This window comes from Temnothorax longispinosus, chromosome 4 (assembly GCF_030848805.1).
Source record: "Temnothorax longispinosus isolate EJ_2023e chromosome 4, Tlon_JGU_v1, whole genome shotgun sequence".
Taxonomy (NCBI): domain Eukaryota; kingdom Metazoa; phylum Arthropoda; class Insecta; order Hymenoptera; family Formicidae; genus Temnothorax; species Temnothorax longispinosus.
The window spans coordinates 12,532,928-12,544,924 of NC_092361.1; the positions used below are offsets into that span (position 1 = coordinate 12,532,928).

The 11,997-nt window shown below is 39.2% G+C and overlaps 2 protein-coding genes across 4 annotated transcripts in view; one reads left to right on the top strand and one right to left on the bottom strand.

Annotated features, from left to right (window-relative positions):
* LOC139811250 (uncharacterized) overlaps positions 1-11,997 on the bottom strand; it is an 86,924-nt gene that overhangs the window by 30,913 nt on the left and 44,014 nt on the right. The window lies entirely within an intron of this gene.
* Scrt (scratch) overlaps positions 3,478-11,997 on the top strand; it is a 29,630-nt gene continuing 21,110 nt past the window's right edge. Inside the window, exons 1-3 of one of the 2 annotated variants that reach the window (XM_071774788.1) lie at positions 3,478-4,002; positions 4,062-4,978; positions 8,161-8,217. In XM_071774788.1, coding sequence (XP_071630889.1) covers positions 4,636-4,978; positions 8,161-8,217 — 400 coding nt within the window. In that variant the 5' untranslated portion in view covers positions 3,478-4,002; positions 4,062-4,635. Of the gene's footprint in view, positions 4,979-8,160; positions 8,218-11,997 lie in introns of both variants that reach the window. The other variant, XM_071774789.1, reaches the window with a different exon arrangement.

Here is an 11,997-nt window from a genome sequence, read left to right on the forward strand (position 1 = left end):
TCGATGCCGAACGCAGGCGCATGTGCGACTCCCGTTCTCTCCCTTTTCGCCCCCTCGCCCCACCCCTTTCATCTCTCCTCTCGTCACCCTCTCGCGCGCTCTCCGCGTGCTGCTATCGCCCTATCGCTTTCCTCCCTACTACGCTCGTGCCGCGCCACCCTCGTTTCTCCTCGTTTTTGCACAAGGGGGAGATACATCCCTGCGTAGTATCGCCCCGACGTGCGCCACCCTTGCTTGCACTACCACCACCACCGTCGCCGTCGCCGCACTACCACCGTTGTCGGCGACAACAAGTAGACGACGTATATCGCCTTGGTATCGCTACTATGCAGCCAATCTTCCGTAGGAATTACCATCTACCCTCTCTCTCTTCCATTCTCTCTTTGTCTCGCTTGAGAACGAGAGAGAGAAAGAGAGAGAGTGTGTGTGTGTGTGTGTGTGTGTGAAAGAGAGAGAGAGAGAGAGAGAGAGAGAGAGAGAGAGAGAGAGAGAGAGAGGAGGAAAGAATGATAGAAAAGGAAACGCTCGTCGTAACGCCAGGAACGAGGCTCGGAAACGTGGTCCCCCGACCAGCTGTTCTCTCTTCGATTTTTGCAGGAGTCCCGGGATACGCGTATATGCGTGCGTGCGTATACGTATGTACATGTGTTGCGCCGGACGCGGCACGGTGCGATAAACAGCGGCAGAGTTTGCGAGGAAAAGATTTACAGATAGCTTACGCTTAGCGCGTTGCATAGCGCTGAGGTCGATGACCGGATCGAGAGTCTTTGCCAGTTTACCGGAAATCTCGTCCCCGATTAAACCATCCCTGGAAAGTCCGTCGCACACCTCGCGGCCCGACAATCGCGTTTCTATCTACTCAGGATATATACGTATACTCTTATTTGCAATTATATGATATTGTAGATTGCAGAGAATTGTAGAGAAAATGGAGAAATAGCAAAAATTGCAGAGACTGTTATCGATTCTCTGAGAAACAAACTTATAATTAGCCCGTAAATTTGTTAAAACACAACATAACAATTAAATAAAGTTAGATAATTGTTAAATAAAATTAACAAATAACTAAACTTCGCATTGTTACTTATAATAAAAAAATGTGACAAATATATATAGAATCGCAGAAATAGCTTTAGTTCAGCGCTCTTATTCAGAATAAATGCAAGCGTGGTGAAGAATACAACGTATTGTAACTGCGGCTTCCTATTTTACATTTTTCCAATCTTCTTTTTAAATCAGGCTGGGCGACCCAGTCTACGTAGTGAGCTCCAAATACGTGGTGCAACATAAATTCAACTTTACGCAAAATATGGTGCCGCGTGTGTACGTACTAAGAATACGAAATCATCGTTTACATAGGCAAAGCGAAATATTGCAGTTGCAATATACAGTTTATGTCGCTGAATGTGGTATACATCGCCACTTTTTTCTTTCTTTAATTTAAATATGACTTAATTTTTAATAATTTTAAATGATGCGTAGGTTTCTATAATATGCATGTCTAAAAAACGTTTTAAAGACGTCTGTAAGACGTCTTAAAAATCCTTAACGTTTTAAAAATAATTTTACTCATGACATCTTTAAATGTATATGCAAATGTCGCATCATTCAGCCGTTAGATGGCATTCGATGGAATCCGTTTCTCGTACGTAAAATATGATGAGCGGTGGTATATAGGAACGGTGTATAAATCACGGTACAGCACAATTTGTATCAGTTATATAGAGTCTCAGTCAGCACGCATGTCCAAAATCGGGACATAAGACATCTTAAAAACGTCTTTAAAGACATCTTGTAGACGTCTTACAAAATGATGGCTAAAAGACGTCTTTAAGGTAGCTGTCTCGCTACGTGCTAGTCATGTGACTGTTTGTAGGTTTTCACGTTCAGAAATATATTTCAGGCAATTTTTGCTAAGGGAAAAATAATTTTATGAATTATGGTGTAAAATTTCATACGTGACAAAGTATGTTACTTTTTCCAAATTATGTGATTTTTCTCATTTGACTCCGTTTTGATCAGCTGATCATGCGAGTCGTCGAGAAAGGTTACAAGTGAGGTTACATCTTCTTTTCGATTGAATTTTGACAATTACTGAGAAAGGGTTTCAAAACGCATGATAGGGGTGTCAATCACTATCCAATTCGGCTAAGAAAGACGAGCCCCATAACCTGCAACTACAGTGATTAGCCAGCGGCGTTGCCAAGTCTTCCCAACCTCACCTCGACCAAAAAATGTCTGCTCGATTACCGCATTTTCACTAAAATAAACTAAAAAATTAGCAGCGAAATCTCCGGTAACCTATATATTTTATGGTTGCATCGGATTCTTCGAAATCTAATGTACAAAAAGCAATGTTTTTTTCTCACTTCATCTAATCGAAAAATACGAAAATATGTGATTGAAACCGTGATAGAGCCTTCTTTTCTGTATGAAGTAATGCAAAATTTGTGATTTTCGAGATCGATTTTTTAGAGTAAATAGTCGGTAAGGAGCCACAGAAAAAATCGACTGCAAAGCTGATCATATAATTTGATATAAAAACCGAAATCGAAAATTTTATCTAATACATGCCTTGACGAGACAGCTACCTTAAGATGTCTTACGTCCCGATTTTGACCATGATGTTATTGTCTTGGAGTTCACTCTTATAATAAAGTAGCATATTTTTTTTAGTTTAATAGTATATTAATTACTACAAGCAACGCTAGCTCTTCCTTTGTATTTTTTAAATTATAGACAACATGCACGTTTAAAAAAACGTCTTAAAATAATGTCTTAAAAACATTTATACGACAATGTCTCTTAGTCGACATTTATCGAGACATAAGACATCTTAAAGACGTCATAAAGTCGTCTTTTCGATAGTTCCATAAGACGTCTTGGAAATTTCAAGGCCCTTTTAGACATACTTGGGACCTCTTAAATGTTCACTGGGGGTATCATTTTTGTAACGATTCTATTTTAAATATTATATATCTTTATAATTAAGCTTTAAATTAACATTCTATTAAAAAGAGACAGAGGGAGAGAAAATGAACTAAAAGTTTATCCAAAGAATATAGTTTTATTAATAAAACTCTGAGTTAGTTTAGTTCGTAAAGATCTGATGTCTTTTTTGATCGTTTATAATTCGAAAATTGTGGAATTATGTATCCGTTTTTGCTTTAATAAAGAAATTGATTTTTCTCCCTGTCCAAAATGTCCCCCAGCTTTTTACGAGAGTGCGCCGGCCGCCGATTAACGACTGCGATAACGTGCAAAGAATTCGCGTTCTACGCCACTGACAATGGCAACACACGCTCGTTCCCGTGCCACGCGCGCATATCACGTACGCGCAACCACAACGAGCGACCTGCAGAAATCGAGAACCGACATCAGCACTTTCGAGGGATAGCTGTGCACAACCCCTCGTACGAGCAGCAGCAGCAGCAGCAGCAGCAGCAACGGTGGCGGCAGCAGCGCCATCCCTCGATTCCGTCCATGCACAGGGGAGCCGCAACGGAGGGACGCCGGGGGTGCTGCTGACTAGTCCAGCCTGCAGTGAGTGACGAGGACAACCTCATGAGCGTGACAGAGGTGGAGGCCGCCGCGCCGCGGAGAAGGGATAAAGGGCCGAGGGGATGGTAACGCGGAGCGGCAGCGCCACCGACTAAACAGTCGCACCCCGTCGTCACCGTCGTATTCGAGGCTACCCCCTGTCACTGGCGAGAGCCGCGACAGGGAGCGACCGGAAGAGTATCGGACGGACGGGCGGGCGGACGGACGGACGGACAGACGGACGGTTCTCAGTCAGTCAGTCAGTCAGTCAGTCAGTCAGTCAGTCGGTCCACTCGGCAAATCTCGGGGCGCAAGAGAAGAGTCACCCCCCCGAACAAACACGCATACAGACACGTACACAGTATCACACGAATATACATAAATTCCCCGCGTGCACACGTTGCACAGGCATATTTACTCATCGTACGAGCGCAAACCGGAGCGGACAGTACGGAGTATAAAGTAAGTCTCCTCAACGATCACCCTCTTGAGCGGACGTGGAAAACTAAAAGAGACCGGAGGAGACTCGCGAGGATTGCAGGCCGCTGGCGAGCTGGCATGGTGGCGGTGGTGCATCCGTTTAAGGAGCCGCCCTCGCCGCGCCGATGACGAGGCTGCAGGTGCCATACCAGCGCGTACCACGTAGGACGAAGGCGAAGTCGGCCAGCGAGCGGCCACCCAACCGAGACGGTTTCATCGTCCACCGGTCGTCCGACGGGCCGCAACCACCACAGACGGCCGGGCTGGGTGACGGACGGGCGCGACGTAGACGTCGACGTCGCGTAGACGACGACGGCGACGACGTCGTCCGCGGTATAGTAGGCGTAGCAGTCAGCAGCGACGGCGACGGACGCGCCGTAGTCGCGACGATCGTCGATCGTGACGACGTCGGTGGCGTCATCGGTGCAGGTGCGGTTGGTGCTGCGGTTGTTGGTGTTGAGCGTGTCGGTGGTGGTGTGCCGCGTGGGTGTCCCGCTCCGAGGTCGAAGCCGCCGTTCCTGGTGACCGAGCCACCACGACGACGACGGCAATCGTCATTGCCAACTACTACCCTTGGTGTCGGCGGCCTTGGGACAACGGATCTGTATTGTCATTATGCCACGCTGTCTCATGGCGAAAAAGTGGAAGTGGAATCAGTGGCAGGCGCGCGTGGACGATCAGCAGAACGAGCAGAAGGACGCGACACCACTCGGGGCCGTTCTGCAGGAACAACAACAGGCGCAGCATCATCAACATCACGCTCTACATCAGACCGCGGATGCGATGGAGAAGCGCAGGCATGAACCCGAGGACGAGGAGATCGACGTGGTCGGAGACGTCGATAATCACCACCAGGTCGATCATCAGCAGACCTGCTGGGGACCGCACAGTCCCACGGCGGGGGCCACGGCCCCCAGTCCGCCACCCCTCAATGCCTCCGGCGCCCTTTACTATCATGGTAAGTGAAGCTCACAAGGGGCCCTTCCTGCTCGCTTCAGCCCCCGCGGCAGCGTGACGCGGTCGCACGAATCCACCCGCTTTTACGCGGCGTATACCGCTTGCGGGGTGTAGGGTTAGACGCGCCACGCCCAAGATCGTGGGGTTTTTTCTCCAGGAACGTTTGCTGGGATCTGCGAAAAAAGGACAATGTGGAGATCTCGTCGTTTTTCTTTCTTTCGTTTATTTCCGCGGAAGCCAGTTGTTCCTACTCCGAGATGATACGGCGGTGTTCGACCATGCGTCCGAGCACGCAGGGTGACACACCCGTCTATTACACGCCAGCGTGCGCTATAGACAGATTGCGGTAGCTGTTTAAACGCGCCATGATTACGGCAGCACGATGGCCCGTCGGGAATGCGGGAAAGATAGGCCCGTTAAAGGTCGTGGAATCGTGCGTGATTACGCGATCACGTTTCCGCGACCTGTGGGAAACCGCCCGCAAAGTAGTCGGCCATGTGTCCGCGTACGATACATGCGTACATGGCGACACACCCGTTCGTAGATCGTCGATCGCATTCGACGTTGACGAGCGTTCGGCACTCTGAACATTGAGTCACGAGCCCAATATATCATTAGACTTATTTCGCTTATCGCATTTATTGAACTCTCTCAATCAAACAGAGTGGAAGTTGATTGCGTTGACGTCGGGGGTTGTTGTGTAACCGTCCGCGTATCCAGAACGGTCGAATTGCTTTTGTGACGTAGATGCTGATGAGAATACGCCTATACGATACGGTTAAGTGGGCTATTTGTCGAGTACTCTTCGTGAAGCTTGTTTTTGTATTTATACCTTAATTGCTATAATAACATTGTGTGAATTCCGTAATCGTACTACATATGAATTACGTAATCGTACTAAAAAATCTGAGGAAAGCAGTTCTTTTTTAGTATTAGCAATTTTAAAACATTCGCAACAATTGGAAGGCTTTTTAAAGTAAAAATGCTTGGACACTTCCTAAATTTTTATTATTAAATTTTTTATTTAATATATCACATTTTCTCATACACACAATAAAAAACTTTGTATTAAATTTAACACATTTTATATGTCCGAATTTGTCCACTCTAATTTTCATGTTAATTTAATAGAAGACAAATATGTGTAAATAAAATAAAAAATAAAAATATAAAAAATTAACACAAAATTGTAACACGTGGACGTTATATAAAAGCAAAGTTTATGTTAAATTAACGGATAGATTTCAATACAAGTACAAAATGTTTTTCTTTTACTGTGTATTTATAATGTTAAATTTAATTAAAATAAAATGTTATTCTTATATTAAATAATGTTATTCTTTCTTCTTTTTTCTTTTTCTTACAGAAGACAGAAGACAGCGTAGCAATATATCTCTTTATAATACCTATATAACATAAGAAACATGTCGATTTAACAGATAGGAACTCTTATAGAGAGAAAAGTAAGACAATCTGTTCATTTTAACATATAAATTGTGTTATTTTAAATCTTAGAAATGGTGAATATTAACGCAGAAAAGTCAAAATAACACAATGACAATATGTTACATTAACACAAGTGTATAATATTAAAAATTTCTACACGGATAGATTTCAATACAAGTACAAAATGTTTTTCTTTTACTGTGTATTACATTTTAACATATTATCATATATGTGTAAAATACATGTAAAAATACAAAAGTAGCAGAAATTTCTTTCTACCATTTAGGAATGTTATTATTATTATTTAATAAGATAAGTGTCGTAAAATAATATAATAAAATTATTAAAAAATTTATATTCTTGTTATAATATGTGCGACACTTACATGAATTTACTTTGCAAAAACCGGGCATATATAAAAATTTTGCGTGCACAAGTCGAACGCTAACGCTTTGAAGCTAACGCCTATAAGTATTCTTGAAAGCCAGGACTACAGAGTAACGACCTCTTTTTATCTCATTTATGTAGCTTATAGACAGTGCAGTGCGCACGTGCTCGTACAATGGCGCAAATGACACTGTTATGTAACAAGTGTTCTCTGCGTGTCGCTATGTGCCTCACACGATGTGTGACTACGATTGAGTTTTGCCAATCAATTTCTTTAACACTTTCGACACAATTCAAGATTATGCAAGACTTTAGTGCAACGTTCACCAAAAAAGCATAAGATATGTATTCGAGTAACTTGATCGAGAAACTTGATCGAGTGATTTTTTTCAATAAATGTTTAAAATAATTGTTTTTAATTAACATCAAGTAATTTTATATTTAATATAAATTTTTCAAATCTGAAGAATATTTTACAACGAAGCTTTAATCCATAAAATAAAGAATTTTGTGCCCGCCATTTTTTATGTACAAATTTTTTATCGTAATTTTTAATGTTTAAAAAATATTAACAATTATTTATGTGTCTGCACACATTTGCAAATATTAAATAAAAAAATTATATAAAAAGTATCATAAAGTTTATCCATTATCGCAGAGATTAAATTTCTAACAGGATAATAAATTACAGTCACGCAAGAAAAGCGTAAGGACTTACGTCTGTTAACAGGTTTCATCGTCCTTGACTTTCGTAGCGCGATTAACGATTGGTTTTTACTTACTAAACTACTACTAAAGTAATGTAATGTAATATGTTATGTGATATGATCTCACTACATTTTTGACCATTGCCTCTGTGAGGCAAATTCGAGGATAATAATATTTCTTATAGCATAAAATATCTTAGATAGAAATGATACTATTAATCTTCCCATAACTTATCGTGAAAGATATAATTTAATTAGAAAGTCTAAACAGCTCGTTGAAATTATCTACACGCATAAAAAAATTTTATTACCAAGATTTCATTATGGTTATATCTGACATTTTTTTAAATTTATGTATTTATATTTCCTGTTTATTAAATATAAAATATTAAATATAATACACATCAATCGCAATACAATAAATTAAAGTTTTAATTTCTTTTATTGTATAAAATTTCTTCATACAATCAATTATCATATAAATATTATTAGATGCTTATTTTCTCTCTAGGTGCGAGAATAAATAATAGCTATTGCAAGTAATTCAACAGTACAAAAGTATTACTTCGTTTAATTATGTAGACATAGTTTGATAGATCAAGTATAATTATTTATACTTGCTGTTTTTGTTTTGCGCACACAGGGTCGATAAAGATCAGAGGCGATAAACCGACAGGAATGTGCGGAATGTTCATTCAAGGTATATAAATATGCTTTATGGGCTATATCTGTGATCTGTGATAGATAACGTAGATATAGAATTCACCTAGAAGTCATATTAGATAATCCATGCCACTTTATACATCACTCTACATAATCATTTCATTGTTTCCTAATCATAAGATGTTAAATTAGATAGAGCCAGAAATTATCACGGCATTAATATATAAATCTGATTTAATCCGATACTTTGGGGATAAGAGATTCTTCGATTTATTAAAAGCGGACCTTTTTCATTTTTATTCCGATGATAATAATAACGCCAGCGAAAATAGTAAATTCTTCATTCGTTTAAATACTTTAAATTATAGTGTTTCGGAAAAGTATTTCTTATTAATCAAAGAATTGTGAACAAGTGCCATTTATAGCGAAATTATACGCCGATATATAAATAAATATAATAATGAACTGTAAGAACGAGATCTTACAAGTTACATTCTTTTTTTTCTCTCTTTCTTTTCTTCTATGATATCTTTTATAAAAACGTTCTCTTTTAAATCTACTTACGTATTCTATAAATATAGACAGCGCACTCAATGACTGCTCCAATATGACGAAACGTGCAAATTAATTAATAAATAAAAATCTATTAATTTTTGCTATCGCTGTCGCGTCGCTTCCAACATACTTCAATCTTCGGGTCGCCTGAGAGAAAAAAAAAGACCGGATCGAAAGGAAAAGCTCGGCATTAACATTAAACGCAACGGAGATTTTTATCGGTCTTTAAAAGGGCCTAGAATCAACGGACTTGTGGGAGCGCGTGCGGAGCATTCATTCGCCGTTATTGATTCCCCCCTCGCCGTCCCCATACAACCCTCCTGCACGCCCTGTGCTTCACCCTTCCCTCCTCGACCCGCCGCACAACTACGCTCCTTCTGCCGTTGATAAAATGCACTTGCAGACACGGTCGCTCTTTTTTACCTCTGTGTTGATTTCCCTTTATTTCAGCCAATAATAGGTACGCGCCAGTTGATCGATCGCGCGCGCAGCACACTTTTCTGATTTATCGCGAGTGCCCGCCTTCTCCTAGAACTCTCGCAAGGGTCCGTCGAAGGGAAAAATAGTACCTTGCGGGAACAGTGTTTGGTACGAGGCGCGTCTAAAGTACGTGATGATTCTTACTTCTTGTTGATGACTAAAACAGAGTTTTTTAACATCAAAATGCGAAGTTTATTAACTATAGCTGACGGAGGAAGAAAATGTTTAAGCAAATTATGTTTGGACTGAAGCAATAATTTTATTTATTTTTTTAATTAAAATATAATACGTGGGCAATAAGAGCCAAGCGTGCCGTTTTACCGCTGAAATTTATTAGAAAATACGTGTGGTAAAAAATTACGAACGGGCCTTTACATAGCTATTTATTTTTTTAGCTATTTTTATTTAATAAAAATGTTGACTTGAAAGGAGAAGAGTGTACAGTTATTTAAATATTCAACGCTTCGGAAATTGTAAAAATAGATTACAAAGTAAATTTCCACATAAAGGAAAATTTTTTCGATAAAGCATATTTCAATAAAAGACTATTTATAATTTTTCAACAAGGTAAAATATCATCCTGTTCGTTAAATATGCCTATTGTCGAATATAACAACAAGAAAACGGATATATTAAAAGTAATAGTTAAATTATTATTTAAAAAGCAGTAGATATATAAATTTTTTCAGAAATAGAAAAAGCTCTCGCACAAAATTGATTCCTTATTTGATAAAAATTATTATTAACCGTTATTATTAATCATAGCTTTGCAATATACTTTAAAATAAACTTTTTAATATATTTTGTGATAAAATTCAATTTTCTTTTTTTTTAGCACATATATTCGTGCTATAATATTTTTCCACATAATTATTTGGCTTCAAGAAAAGATTGAGTCTAAAAGAAATGTCCTTTCTGTAATGATGATCAATATATAACTGAAATTATTGAGACGTTTAAATCAAAGATATGAAAACGGTCATTAATTCCCTGCGTAACAGTGTCTTCACTGCTTACGGCATGGGCTTTCGTATTACGTAATCCGCTGGACGGCACGCGTATCGATTTCATGGCGCAAAACGTCGAAAGTCGTGTCGCGTGCTCCATCGCATTGTCAGGAACAAATAAAAGAAACACAAATGGAATTTAGACGGCATCAATAACTAATAACAAGGTACCATCCTGATATAAAGAATTGTATATAATAGCGATTTAAAACGATGCGATAGAAGACGCGAGCTTATCCAAAACATCTAGAAATCGACAAATCTCGAAGAATATACAGGGTTCTCCAGGTCAGGTCAATGAAACTTCAGGATCTCATAGAAAATTGAATTTGAAACAAAAAAGTTCCTATAAACATAGATCCGGAAACGCTTTGTTAAAAAGTTAGCACGATGGAGGGAGTCAATATTGCATAAATGCCAAAAGTGCATTAACTAAAAATTATTTTTTTTTTACTTTTAATAAAATTGTTGTCCTTCTGAATGGTCTTATTAATGTATAACCTTTGTAATATCCTTTTTTTAAAGTAAGTTTTGTAACGAAACGTTAGCGGATGTTTATAAGAGCTTTCTTGTTTCAAATTCAATTTTATGTAAGACCCTGAAGTTTCATTGACCTAGAACACTCTGTATATATCATATTGTTATTCCACTATCATTCGCTTAATAATAACGTCATGTTAATTTTGTTAAACTTTTTGTAGTTTTGTTTTAATAAGTATTATATATCATCATACTCTATCATCTACTTTTTTTCGCTACCATGCCATTATAAAAGATAATGCAAAAGTATACTTACATACGCGAAGATTGAACTGTGATTAGATGGATTAATATCAATTTTATAATTACCTAAAATTTACAATAAAAAATTCTAACTGATATTAACCGATCAAAAAGCGTGACTGTAAACGTCAGAGAAATGCCTATTTTATAATTTGGCAAAATTTAGCGCTGATTTATAGAATATATTCTTGAAATATCGTTAGCACAAGTTTAGAAAACGTGGTAGTTTTGTGTACAAATTTGAACATTTCAATAAATTTCCTAATCAATTATTTAAAATCCTTAAAATAGACCTATTGTAAAAAAAGCCTCTAATTGTAAGAATAAAATTCTCAATGGTTGAGGAGCTGGTATTTTTATTGCGATGGCTTAATGATGCGTACTCTCATATAACGACGGTAAAAAAGTAGAGTATTTGAAAGAACACGTTGTTAGACGCCGTTTGCATTCCGCTTGAATTCTTCCCGATTTTCCCTCTGCCTCTGTGAACAGCGATGTGAGCTTCGCATTTCGTCCCTAGACAACCCTGGCGCAACAGCGAGCGACGTGCAACAGATACATACCGCGTTATTATACACCCCCGCGTTCACGTGCCGCGCGCTACCACCACTACTAGCGCACCCGGACTCCTGCACCCGACTTTTTTTTCCGTCCCCTTTATGCCCGTTAATGACCGTATATGGTGGAAACAGCTGGCGCGCAGGAAATGAAACGCCACGCAACTCTCGTGAGTGATTCACGAACTCGAATATTCATGCCGCCGAGAATGAGTGAGATGTTATACGTGTATGCACCGCACTTTCGTTACCCTTTTGCCTCGTTGTGTCGCAAATGTTTCATTCGAAAAAATTCTCAAGGGGTTATTATAAATTGGATAGCAGTTGCTGTCCGTTTCCACTACGAACGTTTAATTCGAGCATTTTGTGTCAAATATGGTTGTCCGATTCGCATTTTATGTTTGCGCACTTTACGACTTACATATTGAACAAATT